The sequence below is a fragment of the Chrysemys picta genome, chromosome 7 (genome assembly GCF_011386835.1).
Source record: "Chrysemys picta bellii isolate R12L10 chromosome 7, ASM1138683v2, whole genome shotgun sequence".
Taxonomy (NCBI): Eukaryota; Metazoa; Chordata; order Testudines; family Emydidae; genus Chrysemys; species Chrysemys picta.
In genome coordinates this window covers 107,977,379-107,998,758 of record NC_088797.1, presented here as the reverse complement: position 1 = coordinate 107,998,758, position 21,380 = coordinate 107,977,379, and the positions used below count along the sequence as shown (strand labels likewise).

Genomic DNA, 21,380 nt, shown 5'->3' with positions numbered 1-21,380 from the left:
TGCAGGCGAGTCCCTCCCAACCCTCGCAGGGAGGCGGGCAGAGGGGAAAAGCAGTGAGTGATGGAGGGATGGGGAAAGAGGAGCAAACAGGGGCGCGGCCTCAGGGGGAAGGGGCGGGACAGGAGCGGGCCCTTGGGGGAAAAGGCAGGGCAGGGGTGAGGCCTGGGTGGAAGGGGCAGGGCAGGGGCGGGTCTTCAGGGAGAAGGGGAGGTTATAGCACTCCTGCTGGAGTGTCCGTTTTTTAAGGTCTGGGGCAGGAGTACTAGGGGAAGTAGAAGGGTGGGGAGGACATTGGGATTGGGGATTTGGAGCTGGTTGGCAAGAGGAGGGAGGGGATCTGTCAGCCCATGGTATCCCCTCCCTCCTCTGAGCCCCTTTCCTTGCTCTCCATGTATGATCTTGGGGGGAGGGAGGGGCTTCTCTGGGAGAAGTCTGAGCTCCTCTCCCTGTCTTCCCTGTCACTGTGTGAGCCAGGAATCAGGGTCTGGGGGTGGGAGGGCTGGCTTTTTTTTTGGCTAGTCTGAGCTGGGAGTATGGGGACAGTAGTGAGGTGGAGTGTTGGAATAGTGCAGGGAATAATGAAGTGGAAAGGAAGGTGTCAGAGATATGCTGTGGGGGAGGGAGGGTGAGGAGAGCCGAGCCTTCAGCTAAAGTCCTCCACTAAACTCCTACATCCATCAGTCAATCCAGGATAGGTGCTTATAGCTCCAATCAGTGTAGTGTCTGAGCACTTCACAATCTTTAATGTATTTACCTTTACAACACCCCTGTTAGTTAGACAGAATAAGGTCACAAAAGAAGTCTATCGTGGAATGGGATATTGAACTCAGGTGTCCCAGGTCCTAACCACTGGACTGGACCATCTTTCCTTTCACGCCCCCCGCCACCTTCAAAAATGTCCTCACTGAACTCCAAGCTAGTCCTGCATCCTCTCACCAGCTCCTGAACACGTGGGACCCAAGATGAGGTTTGCCTCTCTGTGGGACTGTTGGAAGGGAGAACCAGTCAGTGCTGGAGAAGCAAAGAGATGATGCAGAGGCAATTAGCAAAGATTGGGCAGCTAGACATGGGGCAGACCAATCAACAGATCCCGATACACTCTGAACTTTGGGTATGTCTACCCCTTTTCTGTAACAGGTTGACTGGAACCATGCAACTTAGAAGCAGCTGTGTATTGAGGATGAAAGCAAATACAACGGGCTCTATTCTATGCAGATGAGGCTTCTGGGAAGTTGCCAATATGACCCTCACTCAGATGGGCAAATTTTGGACAGCCCCACGTCTGTCCATGGGGGAATAAAGTTAGAGGCAAGAAAGCTCTCATGTTGTGTTTGCATACAGAACATTTTAGCAATACTGCAAGCTTCTTTATAGATAACATGGGCTTGGTCTGGCAAAGTGTTGAGTGCTATTTTGAGGTATTTAGCATTGTACAGGATTGGACCCTATGTTATTCACATAACAAACCACACCAGTCCCATGGAATATGCTTTCTTTTTTCCAGACCTAGGTTTTCAGGCCTTAAAGAGCTTTAAAGTATTTATATTTTAAGCTTCATAAAGTCAGTAGGCCTGGCAGTAATGCTACACCACTAATATTTTAGCAGATTAGAGGACTAAACTTAAGAGATCCATTCCTGCAACCCTTAACTGCACAAACAGGATTAGGTCATAGCTATTTTAATACTGTACTTCAATAGACCAAATTCATCCTTAGCGTGACTCCAATTTTAAGTCCTATTCTTTTGTCTGTCTGTCTCTTAAACTGTGATTCTTTTGTTTTAGAGACACGATTTTCCTGTTTTTCCATCATCATATACAAATGCCAGCATGTCATTTAAACAGATTAAACAGTAAATAGCCTTGCTTTCAATGGATAATGTGACTCCAAATGAACAGATTTTGAATCCTGGACCATCTGACCCATATGACTGATCTAAAACCATTAGAATCAGAAGGATTTCTGCTATTTCTTTTGGATCACTAGTGTGTGAAGAGACAGGAAATATAAACACATTTCTTAGACTCAGCAATGAGTACAGTGCATAACCTACAGTGAATGGGGCTTGAAACTTAATCAAAAATATAATTGCTGTTTTATGGCAAATGAAAATGTAAGTGCCTTAGATTAGAAAAGAAATAGAATCTAATCTCTCTGTACATTTCTAATGTGACCATGCCATACCATCTAGAAGTCTATAATAAAAATAATAATTTTCTATATTATTTTTATTCTGCACCTATTATATATTCCCTTTAAAAATGACCTGGAGATAACATTGTTCTATATTGTGTTGGGCTTATCAAACACAGCATTATCAGCTTTTAAAAGGAACTTTTCATCACATTTTAAATAATATTTTCCTTGCTGTTGTTTATCTGTTCCATGCTTTAAAGGGATTATAATAATCAGTTTCCTTGCTCGTATGTTCTTTCTTTCATTATTCATTCACACATTGGTTCAGTTTTGAAAGGCTTCTCCTAAGATCTTCCAGTATTGAGCATTTGAAATCTATGTATTGAATGAAAAGGTATTGATTTTTGTATTAAAAATAATAATTTTATAAAGATCAAATATACAAATAAATAAATATTATAAATACTTATATTCCCTAAAGGAAGACGTGTACACAATGAAATATATGACAGGACTGGCACCTTTTCCAAAGAACAAGCAACTAGGAATCTGAAAATGGGTGTAACTAGCTGGACACCGCATTAAAGTGATAAACCCTGAAACTACCAGATCATCTGTGCTGGAGGACCCACACAGAACCCCACACAGAACCTCAATCTGATCATCACAGGGGTTCCCCCACATGGAATGGTTTGCAAGATGAAGGCCACAGCCTTTTTGTTTTCTAACACAAGGAATTACATGGTTTTGGGAATCAGATTCTACAGGTCCATTAAATGTAAAAACATACAGCAAATCAATATTTAGACAGAGAAATCAAGCACAAAAATGTCAGGAAAGTGAAAAGTTATGCCTACAACAGCCTTCACTCAGCCTTTTTGCACAGCTCTTGAACAGTTTTAACAATATCAAGCTCCATTCTGCAAACATTATCAAGGGTGCTGCTTACTATCTTGTGTAGTTTCAAGGGTGTCAATAAGTGTTTACAGTTTTGAGAAGCTCACTGGTTTCCATGGACTATTCATGGTCGTCTGACCGACATTTGGTAGTTTGCAGGATTGGTCCTATAAATGTTACTGTAGAAACAGGGGCGGCTCTAGTTTTTTGGTCAAGTATCAGGGGTAGCCGTGTTAGTCTGGATCTGTAAAAAGCAGCAGAGAGTCCTGTGGCACCTTTAAGACTAACAGATGTATTGGAGCATAAGCTTTCGTGGGTGAATGCCCACTTCGTCGGATGTATGTCATGGGCATTCACCCATGAAAGCTTATGCTCCAATACATCTGTAAGTCTTAAAGGTGCCCCAGGACTCTCTGTTGCTTTCTAGCTTTTTTGCCGCCCAAGCATGGCAGGCAGGCTGCTTTTGGCGGCATGCCTGCGGGAGGTCCCCGGTCCCGCGGCTTCGGCGGCGTGCCTGCGGGAGGTCCACCGGTCCCGCGGCTTCGGCATACCCGCAGCCGAATTGCCGCCGAATCCGTGGGACTGGTGGACCTCCCGCAGGCACGCCGGCGAAGGCTGCCTGACTGCCTCCCTCACAGGGTCTAGTCACCTGTGATATTTAAGTCTGAGGCCCAGAGACAGCATGGGCAGAGGGGTCTACATGTCCATGGGTTATCTGACGACAATCTAACGACACCACAGTCAGGTCAAGGCACATGGAGTGGGTCTATCCCTGTGCTCTATACAGCACCAGGTACACCGATTCTGCTAGGGCAATGCCTGGTGACCTGGCCTCATGTCTATACAGTGTTGTGTGCACAGACACTACTTGGACAAACAGTGCTGACACTACTAGGGCAATGCCTGGTGACCTTCCCTTGGTCTGTACAGCACTGTGTACTCTGATGCTGCTTAGGCTGCTAGAGCATTGCTTAGTGCCATTCCAATATTCTGTACAGCACCGTGCATGCCCACATTGCTAAGGGCATTGCCTGGCAACTATTCCTGTGCTCCATACAGCGCGGGGCATTGCCTGGCAACCTGTCCCCATGCTCCTTACAGCACCGTGTGCGCCGACACTGGTAGGGCACTGCCTGGTGACCTGTCTCTGTGCTCCATACAGTGCAGCGCATGCCCACACTGCTAGGGTATTGCTGGCGACCTGTCTGCCGTGCACACTGACCAGGGCCGCCTCCAGGCACCAGCCGACCAAGCACATGCTTGGGGCGGCACCTTGTAAGGGGCGGCGCTCGGGTTTTGTTTGTTTGTTTCGGCAGGGTGGCGCTCGGGGGTATTTTTTGTTGTTGTTTTTGGTTAGGCGGGGCGGCTCTCGGGGGGGGGGGTTGGTTCGGCAGGGCAGCACGGGGGAGGTTGTTTTTGGTTGGGCGGGGCAGCGCTGGGGGGGTTGGTTCGGCAGGGTGGCACTGTGGGGGGTTGTTACTGTGGGGCGGTTTTTTTTTTTGCTTGGGGCAGCAAAAAAGTTAGAGCCGGCCCTGATACTGACACTGCTAGAGCACTGCAGGGCGACCTGTCCCCGTGCTCCGTACAGCACCGTGCGCGCCGACACTGCTAGGGCATTGCCTGGTGATACCCTGCAGTACAATGACAATCATTACTAGTAGTGGATAGCGAGAGGTATTGATAGGCAGGGCCCAGATAAGGGTGCCAGCGCCCCGCCAGCACTGTGCTAGGGCGCATCGGTTCCAAGGTGGCCGAGCCAGGGCCGTCTGGGGCAGCAGCTCCTACCCCTCCCAGGCGCCCGCGCATTGAGCTTGGCAGCTGGGAACTACATTTCCCAGGCATCCCCGCGGCGCTCCCGGAAGCCGGGACGGTGAGGCGGTAGTGGGAGGGGGCGGCGCAGTGGTTTGTGGGAGCGGCAGCGGCGGTGGTCTCCATCATGGCGGCTTCCATTTCGGGCTACACGTTCAGTTCCGTCTGTTACTACAGCGCCAACAGCAGCGCGGATCACGTAGGTGTCCGGGGCTGCGCTCAGCTCCCCGCTGGGGGGCTGCTGGGAGGGCGACGGGCTCCTCACCACCACAGGCGCTGGGGGGCTTCAGGGAACCCCCTGCCTGCTTGCCCTGGGCCTAGCGCCCCCGGCCCCGCCCGCCTTCGCCTCACCTCTGCGCGGGGGCAGGGTGAGGGGGGCAGCCCGGAGCCGGGGGTGGTGGGGTGAGGGGAAAGGGAAGTGGAGGGGCAGAGTTGGCGGCGGGGGGGGGGCGTGCTGTGAGGGGCTTGGGGAAGTGAGTCTCTTATGTCCCCCCCCCCCCCCCCCCCCCGCAACTGGTCTAACGAATCAGTCAGAAGGAGTACAGGGAAAAGGGGGAAGCTCAGGTGGACGGAACCCCTTGGTCCTACACAGGGCAGTAGGCATTAAAAGTGGTATGTGTTGTTGCAATCCAGTCTAGGCGTTTGCATGTCAGTGCATTGCTGACATCAGTCGTGCATCAGTCCTGCCTCTAGGGATGCTTATTTCTCTTGACTAATAAATTTGTTAGTCTCTAAGGTGCCACAAGTCCTCCTGTTCTTCTTATTTCTCTTGTTGTTCCAGTTCTCGTTTAAACTCTGGTCTGAATACTTTCAGGAAATGGATCCCGTTCTCCATCTTCTCTTGCCCGCCCCACATGTCCCTGCTGAAATTAACCAGGTGGATAGTATGGTGCCATAGTCGCAGAAGGCCATTCATGGGTGTCTAAACCAAAAGCTAGCTTCCAAAAGCTGCCTAATATCTTGAGTTCATTACTCTAAAAAGCCTACTTTGTTCTTATAAATAAGAGACTATTTTTACAATATTCTCTTCAATGTGCATAGTTTCTCTTCCTTGCATAAAATCATTTTGGCACACAATAGACATTGGATCATAATTCACTTAAATAAACTGCCTACTTTGACCATCCCTTGAGTATTGTAACTTACTTGTTGACCTAATACAAGTTATCACTCTACTTTCATTGTAAAATGTATGTAATCAAGAAGCAGAAATTTAAAGAGAGTTTGTCAGTTGCATTATCAACATTTCTATTGACTGTGTTTCACAAAGTAAACAAAAAAGCTACATTTAATGTATCATACTACTGGAATTTATTATAGGGATTTTATAATGTCTGCAAAGGTCTTTCACCCTTGAAAGTAGATTTTTAATTTTAAAGAGTGTGGTTTGACTAACAGTCTGATGTAGGCCCGAATTCTGCAAACATGTATGTCATTAACTTTGGTTCCGTGAGTACTTTCTAATAAAGTCAAGCATTTGTGTGACTGTTGCTGGATCAGGGCATTGTATCAGTCTGCCATGTACTTGAAAGTTGGGGTGGGTGTACAGTAAAAAGTGGGGAAACATACGGATCTGGATTAAACCTCTTTATCCTACACAGTGTGCTAGCACTGGTCGTTAAAAATATTACCTAGAGTCCAGATTGCAACAATATGTATTTGCGTTTTAGGGCTTTGTTGACATTAGCTTTTAGTCCAGTGGTAGGTAGTGTAAATTTGCTCTACTTATCTGAACGTAAAGAAACAAATGGCAACCTATTGTTTCATTACTTATATTGATAGCGCCTCATTATCAGTTATCCCACTCCTGTGCTTGGGATAGGAACAGAGAGGGAAAGATGGCTTTAATTACAAAAGAATGATCTAACTCAGTATGACCAATTGTCCATCTACCCCAGTATCCTGTCTTCCGACAGTGGCCAGGAGTGAACAGAACAGGGCAATTAAGAGTGATGCACCCCCTGTGGCTAGTCCCAGCTTCTGACATTTGGTGGTTTAGGGACACCTGGAGCATGTGGTTATGTCCCTGACCATCTTGGCTAATGGATATATTCTCCATGAACTTATCTAATTATTTTTTGAACCCATTTATACTTTTGGTCTTCACAGCATCACATGGCAACAGGTTCCACAGGTTGACTATGTGTTGTGTGAAGAAGTACTCCTCTTGTTTCTTTGAAACCTACTGCCTACTAAATTCACCACTGTTTTCCTTTTTATGGGATTGCCCAGCCCCATTGTCAGGTGTAAGTAGAGTAACCTCAGGGCTTCTATAATTTACACACTGTTTCCTGTGGGCCTTGGAAGGAGAGAATAGATGTGATGCAGTGTCCTCTCTGGCTGCACTACCTCTATTTCCATATTAAGCGCATAACATGGCCCCTGTACCGGGGCGGTTAACAGAATGCATATAGAGCCCTTTCACAAGTTTTATAATTGAAAATATGGTATTCTTCAAAAGCAATTTCTGCCTCATTCAACACGTCTTTACACTGCCAGATTTGCATAAAGGGGCCTTAAGTGAAACTTGGAATCAGGCAATGCAGAATTTACTGATAGATTGCATTTGTAGTTGCTTAAGTCAACATGTTAATTTCAAACAGTCTTACATTTAATTCTTTTATTAAATGTGCTTGTGAATAAATTATACTAGTGTTTTCTTTCTGTTTTTAGTCTGCATCTTTTTTTTTTAATTGTAGGAAGGATTTCTACTGGAGAGGTAAGACAAGAGGAGACATTTAGCATCAGTGATTCACAAATCAGCAACACTGAATTTCTGCAAGTAATCGGTAAGTTGTACTAAGCTTTGAGAAATTCTGGATGAGGTGCCTAGTTAGTTCACCTTTTTTTAATAAATAAGGATTTTTTTTTTCCTGTTTAAAGGAGAAAAAGTTTTCTCCTTTTTAAAATAGGTATTTTTGCTAATTCTTCTGTAAGGGTAAGGCAAGATTTTACAATCTCCCAAGAAGTGTTATCCAGAATTCTTCTTTACTACCGTGTGTGTATATATATGGCTGAAGCATGAGGAAAGGGAACAGTCCTTTTGCTGGATACATTTTTAATGTGCCTTTCTGTAGAGTAAATGTAACTCATCTTAACCGGTCAGTAAATTCCACAAATAGCTTGAATTTTGTAACATGAAACGATTTAGGCCCTAATGTTGAAAATGATTCCACCCACACGCTTCAAATTCAAATTTCCTTGTATCTGTCTTCATTAACTTCGGGTTTCTTTTATGGGACACCAAAATATTTTTCTTTCTTGGTAAATAGCCGAAAAATCAGCCATCAATACTGAGGCCATCCCATCTCTCAGGTTTTTTGTTGTTTGTTTTTTAAATAAAATGTAGTTACAGGGGTATGGTCAAATTCATAATCATATAAGTTTAAAATCCTTACCCATGTTACTAATAAAATTGTATTTTAAACAACTAATTAACTGTTTAGGCTTCCTGTTTACTATTTTGCATTTCTCTAGACAATGAAAATAGACTAGTGGTTTTTTTTTGCTTGCTGTGACAAAATGAGATGATTCTAATGGAGATTTTAAAGATCTGTTTTTTGCTGCTGGGTTTTGCTGGCTGTTGTAGATATATTGATTAATGGTTGAAGGGCAGTAATAGGAGTAGTCAGTTTGATAGCAATATATTTAAGAATTGTCAAGGAGGTGCTCCTTTTTAATGGATGCATGTATAAATCAAAATAAAACTGCATTAAAATATTTCTATCAGTTTTAAGATGTCAGGTGTGTTTAAAGCCTAAATCCTGTATCCTGCAATCAGATCTATGTGCCAGCAGACCCCCATTGACTTTAGTGGGGTTCTGTGCAGGTGTAAGGGATTGGCTAAGATAGAGTTGATTGCAGGACAGGGCGTACATTTTTGTCCAGGTTTAAACTGATATACATGATACCATGAACAATGACAGATTATTTTGTGTGTGAAAGGTGGGGAAGTATGGTAGTGGAAAATTGTTGATTTTGTTCTCAATATATATTTGCTTTGACAAATTTAAATTTGCATTATATAAATTCAGTTACTGATCTGAGTCATCGATGACAATAGAGCATATCAATACACTTAATATATAACTTCCGTTTCAGCACTAGCTGCACTCAACAATAGTTGTGGCATTATGGGTTGCTTTTTTTCTGTCAGTAGACACACTTCTACAGTATGTTATTCACAAACAAGGTAATTTATATTTTAGAAAAAAATTGGGAATTAGCCCCATCAAAAGCTCTTTTGAATATTATAATAGTTCAAAATATAGGATTTGTGAATTCCTGTTGAAGAAATCACATTCACTTAAAACTTGGTATTAAGACCTGAAAGTAGTGTACAGAAATTAAGCCTCGTAACACTACTGTGCAATATTTTTATCATTCTCGTTTATCAATTGTCTCAGTTTACCATAGAGTTTAGTGATATCCCAAAGATATACAGCTATTCACTGTACAGAACCACAACTAGAATTTAAGAATTCCTGGTTTCCTCTTAAATTCTATCCAGTAGACCACACAGTTTCAGTTTTTAAAGAAAGCCCTAGATCTGGTCTAGATATAACAATGTAGCTGGAAAAAAACAAGGTGTATATTCCCAATAATTCTAGCATGTGTACTGCTGTTTGAGGTAATTACATTGTATGCTGGTATTATATTATTTACTGGCTTTGTTTAGCAAATCATTTTCATGAGACTCAAGAATGTCAGGCTGTAAATCTGGAGCTGGCATTAAGTTCATCTTTGGTTTGCAATTGAATAAAAATGTAACTTTCACAGCTGCATCCTTATAGCCAAAAACAAGTTGAAATCTCTGGAAGCACAAACATACATTGATGTGCAAAGACTTATTTTGGCAGTGTCTGAATATGGTGAGAAGTTAATGTGTAAAGTCTGTTCTTGGAGATTGTGGTTTGATTGAGCTGAAATTGCTGAAGTTGTGAGCAAACTCTGTGGCTTTCAGAACAGCAAGTGATGAGTTACTCTTCAGGGAGGAAGGTACCAAGCAAAGTTACTGCTAAATGCTCACTTTGGCAGAGCTCAAAATATTATTTCTGTATAAATGCTGCTGAATCTAGGGAAAGAATAGGGGATTTAAGAGTACTTAAGACAAAAGCATCGGAAAGGATTGGTAGAGAAAAATAAATAAATGATAAAGAGTAGCTGATTAAAAAGTCATAACTGGAAGGATACTTGGTACAAGTACCTAAAGCACAGAAACAAACAAACTTTGATTCACGTTGAAAAGATGGATAAACTTTATGGTCTCTTTGATTATTTTCCCTTACTTGCCCCACAGCACAGATCTTTTATAACCTTTGCTGCTTAAATTTGAATCTTAGGTAATATTGGTTACTAATTCTCAAAATCAAAAGAAAAAATAATGCGGTGACTTTGTTTAGTTGTAATCACATTGGCTAAAGTGACAGGAAAGTAGTCATGCCAGAGTGGTGCTTACCCTCTTCTCTTTTAGGTCATTAATCTGTATTTCCCTTCCTCCAATTTGGTTAATTTGTCACATCTAACTGTTATGTTTGCTTCCTACACATTTTTCTATTTGTCACTGTACCATTACTGAACAACCGTAAGCAGACTACTATAGGAAGTTGCATCTAAAAGCAAATGAATATGAAAACTCAGCAATATGTTAGATACTTAACACCCATAGAAGAATATTTTAAAATGTGATTACTAGGTTCATTTACATGTTCCCTAGGTTCATTATGCTCATTTTAATGCATTCTTAGACAGGAAGACTACTCTCTCACCCTACAGGGGGCAATTTGTTGTCAGAAGTTCCCCACAGACTGACAGCAGTATATTGTCTATGATATTGTTCATTATTGGAGATTTAGAAGAAATTGTGCAAGATACACAACCACAGTTTTCCCTGGGTTTTGAGCTGCTGGGACAGACACTTTCTTTTTTTATTACAGAAATCCATGACCACGAGCCTTGTTCAAAACTCTTTAGGTAAGCTATTTCTGTTGTTTGACTGTACTGATTCCACTGTTGGGTGAATCCGGCGCATAAAGATAGTAGCTCATTGAAATACATTCGCGTTTCAAATGTATATAGTAACATTTGCAACTGCTCTTTGTGGTTGTATTACAGTAATACAGGTAAATGGCACCCATTGTGACACTCAAAACATCCTTTGAAAGCTGTACTAACACCATTTTAATGTAGGATATTAGTTTAAAAAGCACATAGCAGCAAAGTATTTGTAGATACCATGGTCAGATTCTTTCCTCTGTTGAATTTTCACTTGATGTATTAGAAAGTGGTGGCAGTGAAGGATCCAGTCATGGCTCCCTGATAGTTGAGGTGGAGCTGCACCCTAGTATAGGTTGGAGAATCATTGTGACTGCTTTAACCTATGCCAGTTTGTCCCAAAGGGACCTGGGGAATACATGTGCAGCACACTCTGGTCACCCTCACCCCAGATGACCCCTATACCAGGGCCGGGGGTGGTGTAGGAGCCAAGAATGATGACTTTGCATCAGCCAATTATTCTCCCATGCCAGAGGAATTTTCAGCTGGCTAGATCAAGCTGCTGTCTGGCCCCTCTGCACTGCCAGAATGTAAAAGGGAATCTAGCTCTATATATCTTCATTTAGAAGACTCAGGCTGTGTTAAATCTAATTTTCCCATATAGATTGCAGTTACTAAGCAAAGATGGCTTCTAAATTACTATCTATAGTATGTGTTTAGAAGTTGCATTTTTAGAAATAATCCCTGGTTATGCTCCACACATTTGTTTTTATTTGGAGATTTCCACAGATTTACTAAGGAAAGGGCCTCAAGTGTCATGATTGACATTTATTCTATTAAGAAAGAGATGCTGCAGTTTGATTTGCTGTCTGATAATTACAGAAGGGATTAGTCTCATCCCTGTGACTTATGTGCAAGATTCTCCATATCTCAGGTTATGTCTCGGTATCTGGCTGGTCTTTTTTGGATGACCATGCATTGGTCCCTGCTGCTTTATGCAGTATACATCAAAGCTGAAATCATGTTCTTACTATCATCTTCCCAATTAGCAATCAACTAATAGTTGAGTGAGAGAGGGACCAGAGGCCTGTATATTTCAGTGTGACTTCTTTACAAAAATATTCAGTTGCTTTTGAGCTCCAAGAGAGTCTTAAGTACAGACACATCTTTACTGGAGGATTTATTAAAGGTGGTACTCTATATCCTAGTAGTGAAGAGAGAATAGAAGTTGATGAAGTACAGGTAAGAACTGAAGAGGAACAGTCAAATGAAGAGTCCCATTCAGTTGCATCACATGATGGTAGACAGCTAAATATTGACCAATTTAATAAGTGCTTGTATACAAATGCAAGAAGTCTAAATAGATGGATGAATTTGAGTGCCTGGTATTAAATAAGGCCATTGCTATAATAGGCATCACAGAAACTTGGTAGGAATGATGATAATCAATGGGACCTGGTATATCATGGTACAAAATATATAGGAATGACAGAGTGGATTGCTTTGGTGAGGGAGTGGCATTATATGTGAAATAAAGCATAGACCCAAATATAGTAAAAATGTTAAATGACTGTATAATAGAATCTCTCTGGATAGAAATTCCATGGTTGAATAATAAGAGTATAGAAGTAGGAACATGCTGCGGACCACATTACCGGGGTGATGATTGTGAAATGCTCAGGGAGATTAGAGAGGCTATGAAAACAGAAAACCTAATAATAATGGGGGATTTCAACTGTCCCCATATTGACTGGGAGCATGTCACCTCAGAATGGGATGCAAAGATAATATTTCTAGACCCCATTAATGACTATTTCATGGAGGAGCTACTTCTGGAACCTACAAGAGGAGAGGCAGTTCTTGATTTAATCCTAAGTAGCACCAAGGTGGATTTAGTGATTTAAATCATGATTTAAACCACTAGTCAGGAAGACTCAGTTTAATCCTGGATTTCTACATAAAAGTGCATTCTTGTTGGTTGTTATAACCTCAATACATATTCTTCACAACTCAGAGATAGATGTAGGTTTCTTTTTTAGAAGGTACACACTATACATTTTTTAAGTGATTTATTTTGAAAACTTTTCAGGTTAGTTTTACAGCTATATCAGAAAATGACTGGTTATTTCATTTACCAAAGGTAATTGAAGCAGATATTTATGAAGTCACTGGGAGGTGAACTATCTTCAATTCAACAGGGTAACCATTAATATTTGGAGGATTTTCTTCCCATGTTGTATTAGAAGGAGAACATCACCAGACAGACGTTTTAAATTGTTTTATTTAACTATTTTTCACCTCTCCATAATATTTATTTAAAAACATTTTTGCAGTTAACAAGCATGTTATCTCTGGAGACACAAATCCACAGTTTGAGAACTGCAAAGCATCTCTGATGGTATCTTCTAGACTGAGCACTGAGTCCCATAGGGTAGATAGAAAGATTAACCTAAATAATCTATACAGAAGCCCCTGGAACCCCATAAGATTGGGTCCTTAATCCATGAACTATTGGAACTCATTTACAAAACTTTTCTTAAACATTACATGAATATATTGTCTCATACTATAGAATTAGAATTTATAATCCCTATTCCATGATGATATCTTTGAGCTATAATGTATCTTTATCTTTAGATAGTTTTTTCCCTCAAAAAGCATTTTATCAAAAAAATCCAATTTAAATTTTAAAAAAAAAATCAATTTTTATTTATTTTAAAATCATTGATTTTTATTCACCCTGAGTAGTGCACAGGATCTGGTCCAAGATGTGAATATGGCTGAAACATTCAATGATAGCGACCATAATGTAATTAAATTGAATGTACTTGTGCAGGGAAAATACCAATGAAACCCACCATGGTAGCATTTAACTTGAAAAAGGGGAACTACACAAATATGAGGAGACTAGTTGAACAGAAATTAAAAGGAATAGTCGTAAGAGTGAAATGCCTGCAAGCTGCATGGAAACTTTTGAAAAACACCATAATAGAGTCTCAAACTATATGTATACCCCAAATTAAAAAAAAAAAAAAAGGGTAAGAGGACCACAAAAATGCCATCATGGCTAAACAGTGGAGTAAAAGAGGTGGGTAGGCAAAAAGACGTTCTTTAAAAATTGGAAGTCAAAACCTACTCAGCAAACAAAGGAGCATAAACTCTGGCAAATCAAGTGTAAAAGTATAAATAGCCAGGCCAAAAAAGAATTTGAAGAGCAACTAGCAAAAGGCACAATAACTAACAGCAAAACTTTAAGTACATCAGAAGCAGGAAGCTTGTCAAACATTCAGTGGGGCCAGTGAACAATCGAGGTGCTAAAGGAGTATTCAGAGAGGGCTGTTGTGGAGAAGCTAAATGACTTCGTTGCATCAGTCTCCTCTACAGAGGATGAGAGGGAGATTCCCACGTCTGAGGCATTCTTTTTAGTTGACAAATCTGAGGAACTGTCCCAGATTGAGGTGTTAGAGGAGGTTTTGGAACAAGTTGATAAATTAAACAGTAATAAGTCACCAGCAGCAGATGGTGTTCACCCAAGAGAACTCAAATATGAAATTTTAGAACTACTGACTGTAGTATGTTACTTAGTGCTTAAGCCTCTGTACCAGATGACTGACAGATAGCAATATAACGCCAATTTTAAAAAAATGCTCCATAAGAAATCCTGGCAATTACTTTATGCCTAACTTCAGTACCAGGCAAATTGGTTGAAACTATAGTAAAGAACAGAATTATCCAACACATAGATGAATATGATATGTTGGGGAAGAGTAAACACCACTTTTGTAAAAGGAAATCATGCCTCACCAATCTATTTAGAATTCTTTGAGAGGGTCAACAAGCATGTAGACAGTGGTGATCCAGTTGATATAGTCTACTTAGATTCAAAGACTTTGACAAGGTCCCCCAAAGGCTCTTAAGTAAAGTAGGCAGTCATGATGTAAGAGGGAAGGTCCTCTCATGGATCAGTAACTGGTTAAGACAGGCAACAAATGGCAGGAATAAATTGTCCGTTTTCACAGTGGAGGGAGGTAAAGAGTGAGGTCCCCTAAGGATCTGTACTGGAACTAATGCTGTTCAGCATACTCATAAATGATCTGGAAAAAGGGGGTAAACAGTGAGAGGGCAAAGCTTGCAGACAATATAAAATTACTCAAGGTAGTTAAGTCCAAACCTGACTGCGGAGAGTTACAGAGGGATTTCAGAAAACTGGGTGTCCAGACAACAAAATGGCAGATGAAATTAAATGTTGATAAATGCAAAATAATGCATATTGGAAAACATAATCCCAACTATACATACAAAATTATGGGTCTAAATTACCAGTTAACACTCAAGAAAATATTCTTAGTCATGGGTGGTTCTCAGAAAACATCCACTCAATGTGCAGCGGCAGTCAAAAACCTAAAATGTTAGGAACTATTAGGAAAGAAGTAGATAAGACAGAAAATATCCTGCCACTATATGAATCCATAGTACACATACACTTTGAATAGCCAATCTTCAGTTCTGGTTGCCCCATCTCAAGAAAGGTATATTAGAAAATATACCTTTGTTGCATTTCTCTGTACTTTTTTCAATTCTAACAACTTCCATATGAAGGGAGATTAAGAAGACTGGGACTTTTCATTTTAGAAAAGAGCTGGCTAAGGCAGGATATGATAGAGGTCTATAAAATCATGAATGCTGTGGAGAAAGTGAATAGGGGTCACCCAACGAAATTAATAGATAGGAGATTTAAAAGAAACAAAAGGAAGTACTGCCTCACACAGTGCATCATTAACTTGTGGAACTCGTTGCCAGGGGATGCTGTAAAGGTCAAAAGTATAATTGGATTCAGAAGAGAATTAGATAAGTTTATGGAGGATAGGTTCCTCAATGGTTATTAGCCAGGATGGTCAGGGACACTATCCCATTCTCTGGCTGTCCCTAAATTTCTGATGGCCAGAAGCTGGGACTAGACAACAGGATGGCTCACTGAACAAATTGCCTGGTTCTGTTCATTTCCTGGGAAGCATCTGGCACCAGCCACTGTCAGAAGACAGGATACTGAGCTAGAACAACCATTGGTCAGACTCAATATGGCCTCTCTGATGTTCAAAGTGCATATACTACTCATCAGTAGCGGTGCTCAGTATGTGTTGCTCTTCCTTTAACCGTCACGTACAAAAACATTTTTGGCACACTACCAAAGCTTCTTGACTTAAATGTAGTCAGTCATAAGGAAGGTTTCAGCTGACCCACCCTGTGCTCTTGGAAAAGAACAGCTGTGGCCTTGCTGCTATTGAATAGGGTGGGTTTGGTTGCAGTGCATTTCCCAAGTGTTGGGAACTGAGCCAAAAATAAGGGTTCTAAAAAGGCCATTTTCATGTATCAAAACAGTTTGCAAATGAAGTTGCTCAATTTTTACAATAATTGCTGGGTATCATCATCCTTGTATGTAAGAGTGATGATTCTGTAAATTATAGAAAACAGGGAATGATTTCCTGAACTATAGAAAACAGACTTATGGGGTTAGATGGCACTTTACATGAAAGAAAGCTTAAACATTTTAAAGGTGAACTGAAAGGATTATGCAATTACATTATTCAGGATTCCACATTTGTAGTGGAATATTAGTCTTAAAATTCAAAATAAATTGCATCTTAAAACAAAATATTGTTCCACCTTTATTTACCAGCCAAGTACTGAGTACAGGATTTTGTTTTTCCCTGACAAGAGTTGAGATCATAGACCTCTAAATCACAGTGTTTTCCTGCACTGCTTTAGGAGTTAGTGATATCAGCTCTTGAAAGAGACTAAAGACCTGGCAGGTAAGTGAAGGAGGAATCTATTTTCAAATGTTTACCTCATGTTTTGAAATGTGTAAACCATTTGAATTCATGTTTTGTTATTGACTTAGGCCTCAATCGTGCAAATGGAGCCACGTGGGCACACCCTTACACTTGCATGGATAACTGTGGACTTCAGTGGAACTTCACAGGTATAAGGGTCCACCCATGTAGATCTGATTGCAGGACTGCAGCCTGAAAAAGCCGTTTCCATATTTTTTAATTGAAATGTAAAATTGCTGTTCTTTCTCTCCTTCCCATTTAGCAGGTGGAGAACCCAGACATCCAAACATAGGGCTTTTCAAGAGCTAGTCAGAGGAAACTTATGCAATCCAGCTACATACTCCTTGTAGAAGGGGTTGCCAGTGAAATAATTGCCACCTAGCTGTTGGGTGCAACAACACTGAAGATTTTTTTAAACCAGTAGTTAAAACCAAGGCATGTTGTTTTTTCACCGTTAGTGGTCTCGGCACCACGTTGCTAAATTGCTGCATTGGATAAATGTAAAGCTGCTGTAGTGATTTAGTATTCTGTGGCTAAATTATGAGATAGTATCTAAAGATTAATTGAAGTACTGTATGTTTACGAAGATGACATGTGAATAGTGTGTAAACTGTACCCTCATTTTTTTCCTTTTCGGTTTAAGCTTTTATGACTATGCAGGCAAAGTTAATGAAGAGAGTTTGGACAGAATTCTTAAAGATCGAAGAAAAGTAAGTTTCACTATATTTTTATACAGTTCTGTTTTATTTCTTCCCCCTCGTATAGCATATAGGGCCTACATACAGGAAAAAAGGAAACTGGGGCTCATACAAATGAGCAACTGAACGTACTGCCTAGAACAGGTGCTTTCTTTTTCAAATCTGCCCGTTTATCTTGATTCGCATAATCTTTGGCAATACCAGGATTAAGCTTATCCTGTGCAGAGGCTATCAATCATGCCAATTATTTTGTCAATTTTATGAGTCTGCTAATTTTAAGTAGGGGCAAAAACAGAAGGACCAAATTCACGTTCATGAAACCTTAGATTTAAGTTCAGGTCCCCAGAAATGAATAACTAGTATTAACCTACTGTCACCAGCCAATGGCTGAGTTAGACTTGCATAATAATGACTGCACTGTGCAATTTAGGCCAACAGAAATGGGAGTTTATGTGAAATGCTCATTTAATCCCAGAGCAGTTACTGTGAAAATGTTCAGATACTCTTGTTTAAAAATAGTTATAGATTTATTACAACGGTCTGACAAACAGTCTTGGAATTCACATATTTCCACCATCTGAAATATTTTAAAACTGAAACAATATTGCCTCACAAAGTAGCTATTATTAAACTATTGTACCCTTATTCAACTGTACTTTGCTATTAGCACATTCAGTACTACATTAAAAATGTTTTAAGTTTCTACAGTTAACCAATAGAGAGGAATATTAATCTCTTACCAATGGTTCATTTTCCACACACATTTAAAACTTGCTAGTGCTGTATCTTAACAATTAGCAAATACTTGTTTCAGAAGTTTTTAACAGATATGATATCCTAAAGAGCAGAACTGAGCTTCAAATTGGGGATAAGCAATTCTTAGAGCAAGGATAATCAATTGCCGTATATACTCGTTCATTAGCCCATTCATTTATAAGCCGACCCCCCCCCTCCCCCCAAATGGATAGGTAAAAATAGCAAAAACTGTATGACCCTTTCATAAGCCGACCCTATATTTCAGGGTTTGGAAAACTTTGGCTCCCGGCCCATCAGGGTAAGCCACTGGCGGGTTGGGACTTGGAGCGTCTGCAGGCCTGGAGCCCTCAGCTCCCTGTGGCCGCAGTTCCTGCAGCTCCCATTGGCTGGAAGGGCGAACCGCGACCACAGGGAGCTGAGGGCTCCAGGCCTGCAGACGCTCCAGGTAAACAAAACGACAATGTATTAGATATTCAATTCAATGATTCCATAGAGTTTAAAATCATCAAATTTTGGTGTAGACCCGTTTATAAGCCGACCTCCGCTCTTTGTCACTTTTTTACCAATAATATTCGGCTTATGAACGAGTATATATGGTATTTTTTGTCAAGGTCCAAATTTCTTGGTCACGGTATAGTCAAGGTCCAGACTCCAGAGAAATATTTTTCATACTGCAATAACAATAATGATAATAAGTAAACAAAAAGATTTCATGATCAGTTCAAAAGCGTCTGGCAGTCTGGATTTGGCCCTACGGTCCGCCTATTGAATACCCTTGTCTTAGTGTGTCTTCATACAGACTTAACTCTTTTTGAGTTAACTTGGCTTGGTTATTTTGCAGTGTGGGTGCTCTCACCTACTTTTCATAGCTCCAATGTTGTATTAGCACCTGGCAAGTTGTGCAAACTTGAGCTGTAACCTATATCCCCTTACTGTCTAGCCAACGTGAGGCAAGAGTTTTTGTATGTGGACAGGCCTAGAGTTGGGGCAACACTGAAATTATAACTCGAATTAACTCTATAGTGAAGATAAGATCTAAGTTATCTGTTCAAACTAAACACTTATTTCAGTACCAGTTCCTGCCCCACAAATCTACTTTTGGTTCCTTGTAACCATTTATTTCTTGTCAATTTGCGCCAACAAAAGCAGTTGCCTCAAGCATGTCTTATGTCTAGTAATGATCACATGGGTCTTTCCTGTCTCAGACATTTGATTCTATAAGCACCTAACTCCAGCACCGAACAGTATAAATATGGTGTGTGGGAACAAGATGTTCTCGACTGTTGAAAGAATGAGAGAAGTTTCAGTCTTTTAGTTCCCCTTCAGCAGATAAAGCAGAAAACACTTCTTAAAACTGTCTGGCATTTTCTTTTCTTTTCTTTTTTTTGTTAAGCCTGTAGTGTATATTTTCAAATCAAGACACCACTTTTCAGTTGAGTTTTATTTTGTTGAGACATAGGTCAATTTCAGACTGTCAGTAAAGACGCATTATCTGCAATCTGAAAATAGATAGACTTGAGGAGGGGAAAAGCTTTTAAGTGTCATGTGACTCAGCACTCCAGATTTAAATTTAATGGATTCTTAATGCCATTAAGTTACCAGGACATCAACTAAAATAAAAATGCAGTTAGTAAATATCCTGGATTCAGCTGATTGCTAGCTAAGCTTCATCAGAATCCACAGCAGTAGCGGTTTTATTGTAAAAAGACTGAGTAATATTTGCTTACTGTTTTTTTATTTAATACAAGTGTCGTGCGTTGACAGTTAATGTATGGAATCTACTTTATTCTTTTTGAATATATGGATGTTTTCTTTATAATATTGTGTACTCATGGCTCTTACTGAACCAGGTTCTGATAACGAGCTAACTTTCTGCATTATTGTCCCTTTATTTCATGTTAACTAGCATGTAAATTAACAAGTTAAATACATGTTCGTATTTGGTATAATCAGTGAATTACTAGATGGATGTTATCTGCAGAACATACGAGTATGTCACAATTAAATGCTCAAAGGGATAATTTTAGCACAATACACAGCAGATTAATCCCACAGTTCCTGTGAATAAACATAAATTTGCAATTCTGTTCTATGATGCATGTCATTGAAAATGTATCTCATAAGTGCAACACAAGTGAATAGTCTGTTGCAGCAATCCTCAAAATAAAAGAAAAAAATCTGCCAGGTTTGAAAACTGAGCAAGTAGCAACAAAGAGAAAGTGCTCTGAGACTTGCCTCTAAAATATAACCTTCCATTATAAGTGTGTTCCTAGATAGCATGAAGAGAATTAATTTATTCTTTCTTGTACAAAAAGGTTTATAACAATAAACCATTTAAACTTTCAAATGTGGCATTAGTGATAGCCTGTGTAAAATGTAAGCAATCTACAATAATTTAGAATTATATAATTGTCAGAATTTCAGTTTCTTAAATACATTAGGCACACTTTGGGCTTTCAACAGATAAAACTATAAATCTTTTCTGTCTCCATTAATACTTTGGTTTTTCTTCTTCTTTACTTTCATTACAGAATGTTATTGGATGGTACAGATTTAGGAGAAACACTCAGCAACAAATGTCATATAGAGAGCACATCATCCATAAACAGCTGACACACATTCTTGGAGTGCCTGACCTCGTCTTCCTTCTCTTCAGCTTCATCTCAACTGCAAATAACTCAACACATGCTTTAGAGTATGTGCTCTTTAGACCAAACCGAAGGTAATCAGTCCATGTTCACATCAGCTACCACAGTGTGGTTATAATTATACTCTTTGTTGAAATTCCTAATAGCAATAAGAACTATTTAAAAAAAAATCTGTATTGAAAGCAATTGTCGACTGGTCAAACTCTGTTTTTTTACATACATACATACATAATAAAGTAGGGTAGCATGTTTTTCTCTGGAAGCAATTCATAAATTAAGCTAAGATTCAGTCAGGGCAATGGAAAGTTATTTTTTAGTCAATACATTTTTTAGACTAAAAATAGACCTTGAAACAATTGTTTCTAAAGAGAAATGAGAAGTCAGTATGGCTTTGCTTCTCCAAAATTACTGAGCTGGGAATGTGGCTTCCTTTCTGCACCTACAATAGTCTGATTAGTCCACAGTCGACGATGTAGGGGGTATGAAAGATAGATCCACCTGCTGGTCAATTTTGGTTTTGCATTAATGTGTTTAAAAACAAAAAGCCATCTTTGAATATGACAAACTGTTTATTCAAAATACAGCTGACCTAGAAATTTATATTAGCTTAA

At 40.1% G+C, this 21,380-nt stretch overlaps 1 protein-coding gene across 2 annotated transcripts in view; it reads left to right on the top strand.

Annotated features, from left to right (window-relative positions):
* The first annotated feature begins 4,876 nt into the window (after positions 1-4,876).
* Positions 4,877-21,380, top strand: part of ABRAXAS2 (abraxas 2, BRISC complex subunit) — a 29,179-nt gene continuing 12,675 nt past the window's right edge. The window contains exons 1-5 of one of the 2 annotated variants that reach the window (XM_005305867.4): positions 4,877-5,041; positions 7,542-7,631; positions 10,779-10,815; positions 17,311-17,377; positions 20,653-20,843. In XM_005305867.4, the coding sequence (XP_005305924.2) occupies positions 20,698-20,843 (146 nt within the window). In that variant the 5' untranslated portion in view covers positions 4,877-5,041; positions 7,542-7,631; positions 10,779-10,815; positions 17,311-17,377; positions 20,653-20,697. Of the gene's footprint in view, positions 5,046-7,541; positions 7,632-10,778; positions 10,816-17,310; positions 17,378-20,652; positions 20,844-21,380 lie in introns of both variants that reach the window. The other variant, XM_065553553.1, reaches the window with a different exon arrangement.